This window comes from Cupressus sempervirens, chromosome 8 (genome assembly GCF_028749045.1).
Source record: "Cupressus sempervirens isolate cs-2001-9-10 chromosome 8, ASM2874904v1, whole genome shotgun sequence".
NCBI classification, from domain to species: Eukaryota; Viridiplantae; Streptophyta; class Pinopsida; order Cupressales; family Cupressaceae; genus Cupressus; species Cupressus sempervirens.
The window spans coordinates 849,778,928-849,796,155 of NC_143125.1; the positions used below are offsets into that span (position 1 = coordinate 849,778,928).

The 17,228-nt window shown below is 35.5% G+C and overlaps 1 protein-coding gene across 6 annotated transcripts in view; it reads left to right on the forward strand.

Annotated features, from left to right (window-relative positions):
• LOC149545084 (putative UDP-arabinose 4-epimerase 3) overlaps positions 1 to 17,228 on the forward strand; it is a 37,958-nt gene that overhangs the window by 7,704 nt on the left and 13,026 nt on the right. For all 6 annotated transcript variants that reach the window (XM_089795584.1, XM_089795579.1, XM_089795581.1 and 3 more), the window contains 5 exons: positions 2,170 to 2,283; positions 4,896 to 5,003; positions 5,119 to 5,210; positions 5,468 to 5,609; positions 5,883 to 5,977. In XM_089795584.1, the coding sequence (XP_089651710.1) occupies positions 2,170 to 2,283; positions 4,896 to 5,003; positions 5,119 to 5,210; positions 5,468 to 5,609; positions 5,883 to 5,977 (551 nt within the window). The remainder of the gene's footprint in view (positions 1 to 2,169; positions 2,284 to 4,895; positions 5,004 to 5,118; positions 5,211 to 5,467; positions 5,610 to 5,882; positions 5,978 to 17,228) is intronic.

A 17,228-nucleotide genomic window follows, 5' to 3' on the forward strand; every position in this document is an offset into this window, starting at 1 on the left:
GAGGAAGGCCGCATACCAAGGGCCTATCCAACTGTTGTTAACAGTTTGCCACAGACTCCATTGGGCAAATTCTACTGTGACAAATCTATTTACCAACACGCTCATGTTTCCATACAATGTGCCATGCCATTGGAACTTTTGTGTGATATCTGGTGAAGGTGGAATGCTGACCTTGGAGGTACCTAAGGCTGTTGGAGCGGCTCTAGTATTTCTACAGACGAGTGAGGATGGTTTGGTGTTATTTCAGGCCATGAAACTTAGTTGTGCATTATTGTTAACTTCTAGATTGGTTCAGCATTATCGTGGGTGATATTTTTAAACCTCTTACATGGGTCATTCCCAAAATGCTCAAGAATGATTCACTACAACAATTCCATTAAATTCTTGATAAGGATGTGTCGGAAACAAGCTGCTGTTGCATGGCGCGTGTTAATTTTTCTTTGATGTTGTCAAAACTAATTTTAGTTCCTGGCAGCTCTGCTAACATTGTTAAATGGCAGTTGACGAGTGTAATACCGGAGAGGAATGGGTTTCCAATAGAGACAAGCCTAGGATTTCAGTGAGATATCAAAGTACTAAGGAGGGACACATTTTTTTCCGAAATATCTAATGATAAATCTCAGTTGCTATATACTGCTTCTGATCTTTCAGAATATTAATTGCAGCACAGACTGCACATTTTTCCTTCCCTCCACACAAGTGCATATATAGAAACTGTAAGATCTCTGCACATATATTCAGTGTGCAGTGTGATCTAGCCTGAGCACTAAAGGTAAAGTGTGAATTAATATTCATATTGAATCCTTATGGCAAGAGACAGAATATGGTCATCACCGGCCTACCCTGTTAATCCTTAATGGTTTCCATTCATGTTCATCGCTGTCATCCCACAAGGAATTGGACTTTGACCAAATCCTTATAATTTACAAAATCTCATGTAATGATTGGTTAGCTTATATTATATTATTGTACTATGCGGTATGTCATGTGATGCTTTCAAGGAAGGAAATCTGTAATGTATGACTTGCCCATTTCATTCCCCTAATGTCATTCTCGGAAAGAAATGATGACAGATATTATATGAATGCCTACAGACTACCAAAGTTGGTAAATGCGATTCAAAACTATAGCAAGGTGTAATAGTTAATCTGGAGTGCTAAAAGTAACTCCAACCACCAAGATCCAAAAACAAAATATCTAAAACTAAAGGCAGGAAGCAATAAAATGAAAAGAAGAAACTAGGTCAACCCCAGACCATTACACTCTAGAAAAGTCAATTTTTATGAACTCTGTCATGGTTATGTCAAGTGATTTAGGATAGTGTTATATTTTCTCCCCTTCTTTTTGTATAATCTCTACCTGCCCCCCAGCTTCTTTTGTTTCAAATTTTCCTAGGAGCTATTTTGCGCTTCTTGTGCTGTTTCTTCCTAACTTCATAGGTTTAGTTCTTTTGAGTTATTTTGATGATTCACGGATACCAACCTTATCTCATTCTTTTTAATTCTCAACCAAATACAAATGCATCAAATTTGTTCTCTGGAGATTAAGGCTTTTTATGCCTTGCAACAAGCTTGCGACTCCTGGACTAAACTATATATTATGCTTAGATGATTCTAAAAGCTATCACCATGATGAAACCTCATAGAAATTTACTATATTTGGGAATAATTGTGTAGGATGGGACTATATCCCCTCCAAGTAATAAATTAATTTTCTGTATATCTAATATTCTAAATCTTTTTGATACATAGCGTTGACATGCATCTTAAACTTATTTTAAAATATTGTAGATATATGATATTTGGTTTTTACTCTTTTAGGAGCATAATGGTTTTTGATAGATTTGGGTTCATGCAGTGCTTTTTCTAATGTGGAATTTGAAGTTGTCACCATCTCCATCTTTGTAGAAATTCAGAACATTAGTGTACTTTTAATATCAAGATATGAGAAAGTATTCAGGGTCATCAATATGATCTTAAAATTGGATTTGAATCTTAGTGATCCAAAATCTGTGAGCTAATGTATATCAAAATGCATCTTCATTCTTGAGACAAGTGCAATGTTAAATGTTCTGCATAAAGCATCCCATGATAATGGTTGAATACATTCTTGGTGCTTTTGTTTTTTTTTTGGAGTAAAAACTAGCTTAATACTATATTTCTCATGCAGTTACCTAAGCTTGAAGAAGGCGTTCAACACATTTTAGTCACCGGTGGGGCAGGCTATATTGGGTCACATGCTTCTCTACGATTGTTGGAAGACGGTTATATGGTCACGATAGTGGTTAGTTTTTTACTTCCCGGGCATGCCATTTTGTTTCCTGATAAGAGCAGAAGATTATAATATTAAAGGCTATGATGCGTTGAAAAATCTACACAGTGTTCTAATGCCAATACAAAAGATGTACCAAGTTTGGTGCAAGACTTTTAATAACTAGCTCTTTTATTTGAATTCATATTGTCCTCAATCTTGTAGCTTTTTCTTTCAAGGTTGAACTTTATAATGTTTTTTTTGCTGATTGTACCTATGGACATTATTGAGCCCTAGCTTGGTCATGGCACCTTTCTAGGAATGGGCGTTGGAACATTTCGATACACCCACAGATTTAACTCTATTAACATGGTACTCAAATAAATGAGAAGTCCATCAGATGGTAGGCCATCTTAACATTTAGTGAGATGTGAGCCTGCCACCCACTTTAAAAATGATCTCACTACAATTACACTGCAACCCAACTAACTGAAGTTAAACCATAGAATCTTTCTAATATTGGAGGTAATCATAAAGTTAAACCATAGGCTGCTTTGGCCTTGTGGACGTTATTAAAATCTTTCATTCAATCATTCATTGCAGTCTCAAGACTTGACAAATCAAATTAATATACTTTCTGTTCATTTTTAGGGAAATCCTTTATGATAGCTTAGTTGAAATGTCTATGATATGCAAAGCAAGGATCAAGCTTCCAAGATAATGGTTTGGTAGTTGGCTGGGTTCTTTTAGTTTTAAGACTTGACAAATTAAATAAATAAACTCACTGTTCATTTTTAAAGATTTTCTTTATGACAGCTTGCTGAAAATGTGTTTGATATACAAAACAAGGACCAGACTTCCATTATATCCCATTGTATTTAGAGTTGCTTAATTCCAAGTTCAATATCATTATCAGAGAATACCTCAGTATATTGTATAGAGTTTTGTGTGTGCTGCGGGTATTCAGGAAATATGTAGAGGTTATTAAGATAAGAGTAGATTGCTTGATAGAGATTCAGACCTAAACCCTCTCTAGACATGCTACAAAATGATTTTCTACAGGAATTGGAAGCTTAAACTTCCAAAAAGGTACATGAAAACGCCAGATACTTTGATAAAATAAGAAAACTCCTGGTCCGACAATCACCAGGATAGCAATGTTTAAGGAAGTACTTATTTTCTACACAGGCCTTTATCTCTCATCTGGATGCCCCAGTTATCAGGTATCTGATTTTAAACTTCTTTTTCTGTTTGATGATGGATATCTGTCCTTGTTGGAGTTCTTCAATTTTTTCTGCAACTGTTTATCTCCCATTTGTTATGCTTCATGCTGGAAGCATATGTTTTGAGCATTGCTCTTTTCAAATGCTACAACTTTTCAAGTATAAGTTGAATGTTAGGAGTTTATTTAATCTTGTTATCAGTTGATCTTCCAGTCTGTTACTGAATTTTGGGACGCCAATCTGCAGCTCTAACTTCTGGCTCCAGTTTTCCTTCCCAGACTAAATGATTTGCTTGCCTCTCATTTTCCTGACGTCTTTCATGCCCATATACACTTTTCCTTGCTTTTTTCATGTCTTTTCCTTCATGCGATTCCTCTGAACTTTAGCTTTAGTTTGATTATTCATATTACAAAAGTGACATACCTTTACTATTCAGATCATAAACTAAGAAAGTTGATAAGAGCTGTTCATGCTGCCTTTCAATTTTACTTTTGCAAATGCATTTCTTAGGGCCTCTAAATTGGCTAGTAATTCAGCTACATGATTACACATCAAATAATGCCGATTAAAAGATTACTTTAGTTTCTTGAATTATCTAATCCTTCAGCATTTTTTTTTATTAGCGCCGACACTATAGCATTCAAAACAACTCAATTAACTTGTTGATTTACCACAGGTCCACAAAGTTGTCATGATTGTCTACAAAGTTTTTCAGCTACCTTTGAATGTGGTAGGAGTATATATGTAAAAACTAGAAAGAATGATTTTGGGCTTTCCCAGCAGACCTCTAATTCATGTGGTGCATGAAAATAGGTCAAAATCTCTCATCTTGTTGGTTATTAAGGTCAGAATTCCTCCATTTGAACTGTTTTTTGACTAAAACTATAAGTGTAGTGCTAGGTTAGGTTTTGTAATCTCTGTCATCTTATTGGATCTGAATTTCAAATTTCAAATTTCTCTTGTAACAAGCTATTATGCCCTATTGTCTTCATGTAGGACTCATCCTCAAGCATTCTTTTTTCTGCAACATTGAAATTCACTGTAGATATTGCATGTGGGGATTGCTACTAGTAATAACCAAAATGCAGATGTATTTATTATTGTTCTGTTTACTGGGGATTTCTGGGCATGCATGCAGGTTGGCATTTTATTGTATTGGTTTCCTTTAGAGGTCTCTTATTTATCTGATCCCTTGACTGGGAATTCCTGGTCATGCATGTTGGCTGGCCTGTTATTGTATTAGCTTCTTAATATGCATCTTCTCGCTGTGATATGAAACATAGAAGAAGGAAAAAACAAGCAAAAACAAGCATACTTGCCAGAAACAGAAATTCTCCTCTTTCTGTATTATATGTTTAGACTTTCAGCCATTTGCAGGTAATCTAAGATGGAGGTATTAACGTAATATTTACTAAATTGCAGGACAATTTATCTCGAGGAAATATAGGAGCTATACGTGTGTTACAGCAATTATTTCCAAACTCTAACCAGTTGCGTTTCATAAATGCTGACTTGGGTGACAAAAGGGCTGTATCCAAATTTAGAAGTGATGTTTTCTTAGATTCATTTGAATTGAAGAGAGTACCGTTTATTGAACTCACCATTTGTTATAATTCAGCGTGACTGACCTTAACAAAAAAGTCAGGTTGATAAAATATTTAAAACCAATGCGTTTGATGCAGTCATGCATTTTGCTGCTGTTGCTTATGTTGGAGAGAGTACTCTTGATCCATTAAGGTATTTCTGATTATGTGAATTTTTATTCTATCCCTTTACAAGTTGTGGATTGGAATTATTTGCAAAACGATTATTTTTCAACTAGGAAGCCAAAACAATAATCTCCAATATTTGGTGTATTGAGCTTTTAGTGACACTACTGTTATTTTATTTATCTTATTTACCAGGTTGAATATGTGGAATCATATGAACTGCAGTTGTTTGTATTAATATGGTTCTGATTTAAATCTAAACTGATTGTCTGTTTGTCATTGCAGATATTATCATAATATTTCATCTAACACTTTGACTCTGTTAGAGGCAATGTTTGCCAATAATGTAAATAGGCTTATTTATTCCAGCACCTGTGCAACATATGGAGAGCCTAAGACGATGCCAATAACTGAGGATACCCCTCAAGTATGTTTCTGAGTTATTTACTTATTTTGCAATGTATGACTTTCTTTTCTACTCAAGATTTCACATGCTACTGGTTTTTGTTTGTATCAAGATTCAGTGCATATGTGCTGTTGTCTTGTATTGATTCAATTTTGAGGGGATTCGATTAATATGTTCTACTTCTATGATATTTATGCCGATAGCATCTTGCCAGATTGTAAACTTTTTTTTCCTAATTATAAAAAATTGATGTGAAGTTGGAATGTAATTAGGAGATTGTTCTGTCTTTGTTAGGTGCCCATTAATCCCTATGGAAAGGCAAAGAAAATGGCAGAGGTGATGATAAGAGACTATGCTAGAAGCTCAGATCTGGGAGTAACAATCTTGAGGTTAGTATTGTTTTCTGATTTCAGTGGACATACATTTACACTTGAATTATTCCCTGTGAACAACTGGCAGTATACTCAATTATACAATGCACATTTTTACTACAAATTATCACCGCAATTTTATTTTTCTCTGCTGTCATTTTAACTCTAGCTAAATTTGATAAAATGTTCATTTAATTATGTACTTCTCTGAATGACATTCTTCATTTGTGTATTGCCTTCTGTAATAGCGGGGGTCAATAACAATCATCATATTTTATTGGGAAAGCTTGCTTTTCTTGGGAATTAGATTTTTATTTCACTTTGATGGTATCGAACTTACCAAATTGAAATTAGGTATGAGTGAGTGTAGCTGTGTTACTGTCCTTTGCCAGTGGGACAAATTTGTCTTGGTAGGCTAAGTACATTTTGGGTATGCCTGTACAAAAAACATATAAAAATCATAACTACAAACATATTTGCAATCTAAAAACTATATAAATACCATATTAGTACTAAACTAGTTTTTATAAAACTCCATTAAAAATTTAGCAGAAACCGCACAATAATATTTTTGATTTTTTAAATTATATTGGAAAAAGTATTTTAGTAGTATACTATGCATATCATATTATATCAAAATTAATATTGATAGTATTTATATTTATTATACACATTATGAACCATGGTTCACAGACTAAGGCTTGGTATAAACTTTACAACTTGAAGTACCTAAATTTCATGCCACTTTTTTTTCCCAAAATACAGCTACAGAATGTATCAGATGATGTTGAAACACCATAGGAAGTGTTTTTTATTAGATTTGATTCTTCAATACAATTGAAGTGCAAAATTGCTTCATTGTGTGGAGGTGGATACAATAGCTAGTTGATATTCATTATGAATTGATGATGTCTGCCATTGAAAATCATCATCATAATTGCATATATAAGCATGTAAAAAACTTAAAATTATTACAATTCCTCTTCCCCATTCTAGTGAAAAGTTTCATGCTAGAGGGTTTGGTCCGCACTTTTAGCTGTGGCTTCTTGCTGATTTATATAATTTCTCTTATGACTCCACCTTGCTGCTAGATGACAAAGAATCCTTTGTAAGAACCCTTATGCTGCCCTGTTTTTTCAGTATTGGACGTTTGACATTTTGTCAACCATTTTGCATCCAAGGTCTGATTTCTGAGTTCTTGTTTTGTCTTTGATGTTTGATTTGAATGCCAAGTGATGGTAGAACATGTACAAATGAAGAGGAAGAAATGCATAAAACATAAACAACAAATTTCTCAATGAATGACCACTTTATTAGCTTCAAATCAGGTTTTATGTAATTCTGATAAAGTTACAACAGCAAACGAATTAGTTCAGATTTGAGCTTTGTTACAAATCACGATAGGTTCTCACAAACGAAGATTACAAATAACAATGAATCCTTACATACCTGGAAGCAAGGATCGAAGCACAATGACTTGTAGATGGTATGATTGTCTCGGAGGATGACCACAATTACTGTTAACAACAGCAAATATCTTCTGAAGTTTTGATGTAAGGCACTGTTCTTCAAATTCTAGTTGTACCTTGTTCAACCTTTCCAAAATATGCAAACGTTTGTGCCAAAATCTTATAAATTATTCCAGCTATGTTAAAATTATTATTCCAGCAATCTGATAATGAGTGCAAAGGTGAATTCTGGATGAATCCACACCAAAGATGGATTTGGTTTCCTATCCAAACCACCGAGAAACTTAAGAGTTTTTGTCCTTAGCCTTTGTGCATTAAAAGCAAAGCTCCCAAACTTTTTAGAGAGAAAAATGAAATAAACCAGTTATATCAAATGATTTTCTCAAATCCCGGTTTATAATCTTCTCACGAAGTTTCTGGAACCCCTATTTAAAATTCTCAATTTTAATAATTTAATATTTAACTTGCATATGGTGAAAATAAAGTGACCCCCTCATATAACTTCTTCATTAATACAGTCACTTTAATATCTTTGTACCTTCATATATTGGCACCCCATTTGACATAATCCTTAAGTAGTTGCTGATATTAATTCAGTAAATGCACACTTGGCCCCTTATATCCCCTTTGACCATAAAGATATTAAATTTAATTAATTAAATTAAATTCAATGCTAGACTAGGCTTTAACTAATTAAATTCAATCATTAAACTCCATTAAATATCAAATACGAAACCAACAACTGGTGGGCTCTTTGTGAGCCATTCAAATTCACCAGTAGACCAAGGGCCCATTGACCCTACCAACTTTTCAGATATAACTATAGTGTTCTTTGATCATTCAGATGACTTCCCATAAATAGCAGGGGCCCAAACATCTAAATGACTTACTAAAAATAGTGTGTATAAATGGATTGCGAAAGACCTCTTTCAGGCAAATGACAAATAAATTGATGCACTGAGATGGATAGTACTGGAATAGACTCAAAGAGTTAGCTGAAAAACCCTACCTTTTTAATCACCACTTTAGCCCAGTAAGGTACAAAAATGAGGACATTATACTTCACTCTTCCCAAAGATTGCCTCCTCTCAAGCAATCTGCATCTACATACCAAACCAAATGCTATCTACACCTGTATGCCAGTTGGAATGCCGGGATACCATACCAATCTTAGAGATATTGTTTTGCCAATCCACCGCATCACTCTGATATAACTGTCGTCAACCATGCTGTCATGCTGCAACATCCTAGGAAGGATTCCATTGATCATACGAATCCGAGAATCCCGAGACTAGGACTCAACATATATCCCAAGTGTGACCAGATAGTCGGCTCAGAATAAGTCAACTAAGGGAGTATCCTTATGTTGCTCAAATCTCCCTGTATCATAACCTTCCATGGTTGCACTCCACCTGGATCCCATAGACAAATTGGTCATCCACCTGCATCTATATCCAAAACTTGAAATGCCAAACTCCCACAATACAGCCTCCCTATTTTGTATCCCAAAACAGAGACCACCCCAAAGAATAAAACAAGAAGGCTTGTAGGATTTGGTTCCTTCCTCCGCAGAAAGAAGCATCTTATACTAGTTAGCCCCCCAGTCTTTTATGCCATTTGAAACATCGAGTCATTGATAGGTGGGCTGAATGAAAAAGATACCTCGCAGTGTAATCACAATGAAAGGTATTAATAGACTCCAACAAAAGTCTTAAATCAGTACTAGGATTCCAATCCTCATAGTGCAAGTTAGGAGTATCTCCATGTAGAGCATGGAGCAAAAACTTGCACTATTAGTTTTCCTACTCTACCCTTGTGTTATCATCATGTATACCTCTAGTGATAATGAAACTATTGGTGCCCTTATATATTTCATTACTCCTAGAATCATAAATGCCATCATTAACCTGCTCAATCTTTATATTGAAGTAACTTCTTGCGCCTCTTTCACTGGAAATGCTCTATCTAGCTGTTTTCCAAACATGATGGCACAATCTCTACCTGAAAGCAATTTCAAGTAATATGATTTTTTCACTCCAAGTGCTCGCATAAGTGTTTTCAATCTCAATGCTAAGACTCTATCCTTAGGCCCTTTTTGTCCCTCATCAAATTGAACAATTAAAATAAGATATTAAATGGATTTATCTAAGATATCAAAATGAGCCAAAGCTTGTGCAACTTCCTCAGTTGAGAACTCACCCTCAAGGGCTGCTCCAAGAAGTGTAACCTGCTGGAGATCAAATGTATTCCTTATCAAAGATTTTCTCCTATAGCTGCAAGTTGCACTTCTTTGTGAATATTTCTCCTCTTTGAAGAGTTCAAGCTCTTGATGTGCTTCTTCACTCCCTTGTCCCATCTTCACGTTCTCCTTATGAGTTTTCTATCGATCAAACCACCTTGGACTTTGCTGTTCTTTTGTTCCTGTTCAGTCTAGAGGACTAGCCGAAACTAAAGGGGAGTTCAACTTCTCCCTTGTTACTACCTTTGTAAACATATTTGCTGGATTGTCATCTGTATGTATCTTGCCTAGCTTTAATTGTCCGTCATCCAAAACTAACCGAATGAAATGGTACCGCAATTGAATGTGTTTTGTCTTTGAATACAGAGCTCAATTCTTGGCAAGATGAATGGCACTCTGACTATCTGTAAACAAATAATTATCCCTCTGAGGGTGTCCTTTACCTTTGTAGTGGATAAAGCGTTAACCTTTTGTAACCTAGAAACTTAGCTCATGGCTGCCCCACCAACAGTAAATACATAACCTGTAGTACTCAACTTGGTATCAATATCCCCTACCAAATCTGAGTCAACATATCTCTGTAAATCAGTAGTAGAGCCCCCCAAAGTGTAAACACTTATTGGATGTTCCTCTCAAATATCTGAGAATCCATTTGACTACATTCCAATGCTCAATTACAAGATGACTCGTATACCTACTAACGACTCCCATTGCATGTGCAATATCTGGCCTTGCAGATACCATAGCATACATCAAGCTTCCGATAGTTGAAGCATAGGGTACCTTGGACATCTTATCCTCTTCTTGTGTCTTGGGACACATCTCCCTAGTCAACTTCAAATGACCAGGTAAAGTTGTGCTGATAGCTTTAACATTCTCCATAGAGAAACTTTGCAACACCTTCTCAACATAATCACCCTAAGATAGCGTCAATTTCTTGTTCTTCCTATCTCTGCAAATCTTCATACCAAGAATTTGTTTTGCTGCCCCCAAATCCTTCATAGCAAAGGCATGTGCTAATTGGCGTTTTTGCCCCTTAATATGATCCATGTTAGACCTAGCTACAAGCATATCATCACCATATAAACATAAAATAATGTAGCTGTCATCCTCCAACCTCTTAAACTAAACACAGTGTTCTGAATGACATCGACTATATCCATGCTCATGCATAAAACTGTCAAATTTTAGATACCATTGCCGAGGTGCTTGCTTCAAGCCATATAAACTTTTCTTCAATCTGCACACTAGGTTCTCCTTACCATTGACCTCAAATCCTTGTGGCTGAGCCATATATATCTCTTCATCCAAATCACCATGAAAGAAGGCTGTTTTAACATCAAGCTACTCCAAATGCAAATCTTTAGTAGCCACAATACTTAGAACAGTACGGATAGAAGTCATTTTAATAATAGGAGAGAATATCTCATCAAAATCAATGCCTTTTTTCTGTGCAAATCCTTTTACAACTAACTTGGCTTCAAATCTTTTCTTACCTCCATCCTCTTCTTTTAACCTGTAAACCCACTTATTCTGTAAAGCCCTTTTACCTGCAGGTAATTTGCATAAATCCCAAGTCGTATTTTTCAGCAAAGAGTCCATTTCGTCTTTCATTGTACACTCCCACTGAATCTTAGTATCCACCTGCACAACTTCATCATAACATTCAGGTTCACCAACATCGGTTAGTAAAATAGAATACAAAGATGGAAAAAATCTTTCTGGAGATCTACTTAGACTTGTTGATGGTCTAACATTTACTAGTGTGTGTGGTATTTGTTGTTGCGGTTGTTGCACATCATGAGAAATTGCTGGAACATCATCTTTTGGAGTATCATCCAGCACGACATAATAATTTTTTTTCTTCTGATGTTGCTGCAATAGATCTTTGCACAACACTTTCTCATTGAATATGACATCCTTGCTTCTTACAATTTTACGATTTTCAAAATCCCAAAGCCTATAACCAAATTCATCAATGCCATATCTAACAAATTCACATTTCTTTGACTTAGCTTCCAGCTTGGTTCTATTTAAAGAATTTATATGAGCAAATGCTTCACAACCGAAGGTTTTGAGAAAAGAATAACTCACCTTCTTACCAGTCCATGCTTCCTCTGGAATACCACAACCCAAAGGAGTAGAGGGACCTCTATTAATCAAATATACAACAGTATTGACAACCTCCACCCAAATGTGTAAGGGCAACCCAACATATAACCTCATGCTCCTTGCACGCTCCATTGTAGTCCTGTTCATGCGTCTAGCCACTCAATTTTCCTATGGAGTCCTTGAAACAATTTTTTGTCTACGAATACCATTAGTGGAGTAATAATCTTCAAATTCATGACTGCAATACTCACCACCATTATTAGATCTGAGACATTTTAATTTCTTACCGGTTTCATTTTCAACCAAGTATTTCCATTTTTTAAAAGTTTGAAATACATTCGATTTTTGTTTAAGGAAATAAACTCATACTTTTCTAGTTGCATCATTAATAAATGTAACATAATAATGAGAGCCACCAAGGGAAGATTCTTGAGTTGGTCCCCATACATTTGTATGCGCAAGCTCTAATTTCTCCCTTTTATATAACTTCCCAGTCTTCACAAAACTCACTCTGTTTTGTTTTCCATACACACAACTTTCACAAAAATCCATATTAACACATTTCAGACCTGGTAAAACTTGCTTTGAATGAAGTACTTTCATACCTTTCTCACTCATGTGCCCAAGTCTGTTGTGCCACAACGCTGTATCGGTATCTACAACAGCTATTTGTTCTCCCTGTTTAATTGCAACAACTGTTCCTGAACATTTATTTTCTTTGAAACAATTAAAGTAGAAGGAATAATATGACTTATACAAAGAGATAAAGTGCCTACTTTCACACCTTTTGCTACTACAATGGAACCTTTTGAAACCTTCCAATTTTTATCATTAAAAGTAACTACACAACCCTCATCACTGAGTTGCCCTATTGAAATTAAATTCTTACTTAGCCTTGGAACATGTCTTACCTCATGTAGTAGCTAATGATTCCCATTTTGTAACTTAATCATAACTTTTCCTTTTCCAACAATCTGACAGGGTTCATTATCTCCCAAATAAACAAGCCCTAAATCCCCTTGGACATAATCAATGAAATAACCTCTATGAGGTCTAGCATGAAATGAAGTACCAGAATCTAAAGCCCATGAATCATCAACACTTTCTAAATACAATAGCAAAGCATCCTTTTCGGATTTGTTACTTACCATATTTGCCTCCTTGTCTCCCTCTGGCTTTTCTCCTTCATTTTTCTTTCGAGTCCAACAACCTTTCTTCTTATGCCCTGGATTTCCACAGTACTAGCAGTCGTTTGGCCCTCTTGATTGAGATCTCTTCCCTTTTGACTTTCTTCATGATTTCCCACGGTTTCCAGAATTACTTCCTCTCTCAGTTGTTTTGCCTCAACTTTGTGGGTTCAAAGCACTTCCAGATGTAGATCTGCCTGAGGTTTTCCTACGAGTTTCCTCACTCAAAATAACACCGATCACATCATCATATTTTAGAGTATTAGATCTAGAAATGGAATTACTCACAACCATTACCAAGCCATTCCAACTTTTAGGCAAAGCACACAAAATCAAGAGAGCCTTAATTTCTTCATCAAAATTAATACCCACAGAAGATAACTGACTAGTAACAGTATTAAACTCATTTAAATGATTTGCAACAGATCCACCTTCTGCCATTTTCATATTAGATAAACACTTCATGAGAAATACCTTATTTGAAGCGGAGGCCTTTTCATACAATTTCGCTAGGGTTTTCATCAACTCTTCTGTCGTCTTTGCTTTTGTAATATTAAATGCCACCGATGGTGCTAGGCATAATCAAATGCTTCCAAGTGCCTTTCTATCTAAAAGATCCTAGTCGTCATTTGACATAGATCCCTGATTCTTGGTTTTTCCTTCCAACGGCTTCCATAAATCCTTTGGATAAAGATAGTCCTCTATTTGCATCTTCAATAACTGAAAGTTCTGCCCATTAAACTTGTCAACCCTCATTTACTCTCATCTGCCATCACTCCCACTCAATCGTGAGACTTTCCTATAGAGGATAACTGAAAAACAACCTCGCTCTGATACCACTTGTTAGGATTTAACCACAAACCGAAATAAAAATTACATGCAAATATAAACAATATCAAAAAATAATAGATCACACAGAAAAGAACACAAGACACCAAGATTTAACGTGGTTCACCCAATCCTTGGGCTACGTCTACCAAACAAGAAGTTCAATATTATTACAATCTCGTGATTACAACCTGATTACAATCCGTAATCCCTTACAACTCAATACTACCACAAGAACCAATTTTCACATCACCCACAATAAAAAAATCCCTAACCCTAAGCCCTTTTATACAAGTATTTTTACCACTTTAGGGTTATAATTAATAATTACATGTTGGCCCAAAATCTTGATAAAATATGGAGTATGTACAATACTTCCCTGATTAGTCACCACAATCTAACAGTTGTAACTTGGGAGTCCCCACGGGGCCGAAGGGGAACAAGGGGATAGATTCTTGGGCACCTTATGGTGAATGATCTTCACACCCCTACCATGGTAAAGGTGTTCAATCATTTAGAGCCAAGTTAGGAATGGTGATATGAAGGATAATGATGATAGGACCCCACACTAGATACACTACCTCATATGTATGACAAGGGCCACATGAGGCCAAGGGTGATGATATATCTGCACTTGAGCCTAGGGTAGGAGGTTTCTTGTGGAACCTCATCAAGTCACCTATCCTTATCACTTCTATGATTAGGTCACCTTAAAAAATAATTATTGCAATCTACTGATTTGATCTATATGGTATCTTTAATTAAAGGAATCTATTTATGAACTATGATTATAAATAAACCCTAATTGTGTTGTAGAGCTAAAATTGAGTTGAAAGATATCTCTAAACCCTACTTGCCTTAGATTAGAGATTGTAACTTAGGAAAAATTTGCATACTATTAATTTGGGGATACTACGTTAATGATCTCCCAGTCAAGGGAAAATCTACTTACATCTCTTTGTAATAGTTTTGGATGGCCTAATATATGAATCCCATTGGATTTTGTTTCCCATCCACTAAGTGCAAACCTCCACTATTGACTTTGATATCTATAAAATACAAACAAATTTAATTTGTATTGAAACTAAATACGTTTTAAGTTTAAAAATAAAAGATTCAATTGCAAATTTGAATTGCAGTTTGAAGTCACCTTAGCAATATCTAAAGCTTTGTTTGCAAAGGCACTATCAAAAATTGTTTTTACGGTTCTCTTTCATTGACCTTCTTTTAATATGTCAAATTTATACATGCTTGACTCAAAAACATTTGCTTCAAAGGATTCAATAAGATAGAATAGTTTGCAACATAAAAAATTAGTTGCATATGTTGTGGCAACCAATTGCACAAGCTCTTTCCTGATGGTATAATCACCCATAAAGTTAAAAATCTGTGGTGTGTTATAAATGTATTTTGTTATATTTCTTGCATCTTCTACATTTGGTCTCACTTAATCAATGCTACCGATATCCTCCAAAAGAAGGTCAAGGCAATGGGCTACAAAAAGGGTCCAAAAGAGTGTTGGGTGCCTCCTTTGAAGCAATATTGTAGTTGTCATCATGTGGCCTTGTTAGTAACAACTTGTTCAATATTTTGTATGTTCACCTCTAGAATAACCTTCTCCGTCAAGCTCAAGTTTTTGCGTTCTTTATTTTGTTGGAGGCATCAATCAACTTAAAAGAACAGACTCATAGTTTGAAGCCATTGAGGTATTGATGAATTTGTGTTTCAATCCATTAGTGTACCCATCCAAAAGAATTCTGTAACCAATCTTTTTCCACTACTTTTTTACAATTAGTTTTGCATCCACAATAGCATCATGGAGCAACTTGCCACTCAACTCTTCTAGAGAGGTTGATTGTTAATGCTATCACCATGTACTCCCAATATGTAGGGGCTTGCCCCCATTGTAGGGAATGTTGTTGTAATTAGAATTTTTTTTGCATGCCTTATCTAATGCTTTGTGTACGTTCCACCTTGTAGATTCCAATGAAGATTGTGCTCTGTGAATGTATGTAGCCACAAAAAACCCTTGTGATTGAGCTCTACACGTTGATTGAGGTGGAAGTCTCATGTATGTGGGGATCACAAGTAAAGTTCACAATGCCTTTTGTATTGACATTGGAATTTGTTGCCAAATCAGGATAATGGCTACTTGTGCCCTTTGTTAATTTCTTAAATTCAGTATCTAGGTAAATAGATCAGATCTAGATTTACACAACTAGATTTATTTAACGAAATGAAGCAATGAAAAACTTAGAAAAGCAAAACACAGTTCATATGCTCTAAAATCAATTCATCATTCAAAATAACTTCAGAACTTACAAGAGCTCCTAGTACATGGGAAAATGGCTCTGAAACAAGTTAGAAACAAAACACCAAACCTGGAATATACTTGGTATTGCTACCTTCTCCTTTGCTGTTAACTGTTGTAAACTTTATTCTTTCTGCCCTGCTGAAAATCAGAAATGTCTTCTCTGATTTTCTCCCTCTCTGGCTCTGAAACAAGTTACAAACAAAACACCAAACCTGGAATATACTTGGTATTGCTACCTTCTCCTTTGCTGTTAACTGTTGTAAACTTTATTCTTTCTGCCCTGCTGAAAATCAGAAATGTCTTCTCTCTCTCTCTCTCTCAATGTCCTTGAAAAAGATTATTTTCTATTTAAGCCTTAGCTTCCTTTTATATAGCAGTTGGGAAAAGTAGAGTTCTACTTAAGTCTACTTCCGTAAAGTAGAGTCTTACCTGAAGTCTTACTTGAAGTATACTTTTATAAAGTAGAGTCCTACTTGAACTTTTCTTCTTAGGTGACTACTTTAATTAGTTAGGTGGATAAAGTAGAGTTCTACTTGAACTCTACTTCGTCAAAGTAGAGTGCTACTTGAACTCTACTTGTAACTTACCTTTATGAGCTACAGTTATCAACACTCCCTCTTAGTGAGGAAGGTATTCACCACCACTCCAAGCTTGTTTCGAAAGAAAGGAAACTTTCCTTTTACCAAAAGAGTTTGGAGTATGTCTGTAACTTGTTCATTCGTCGAAATGTACTGAAGCTTAATTTCTCCCTCAAGATCTTGTCTTTGATGAAATTATATTTGATCTCAAAGTGTTTTGACTTATCATGAAACACTGGATTCTCTAAGAGTTTTATGCAACTTTGATAGTCACAATTAATCTCAATAGGCTCCAAATTCTGATCAAATATACTTGTAAGCAACTTATGAAGCCAAATTGCATCACAACTTGCCAAACTGGCTGCCTCGTTGTTAGCTTCAACTGAATTGAGTGCTACTGAGGTTTGCTTCCTATTGAATCAAGAAATCATGGCTGACCCTAAATTTAAACAACACCCTGAAGTGCTCTTCCAATCTATATCACTCCCTACCTAATCTGAATCAGAATACCCTTTCAACTTTACCCCATCTCCACAGAGGTA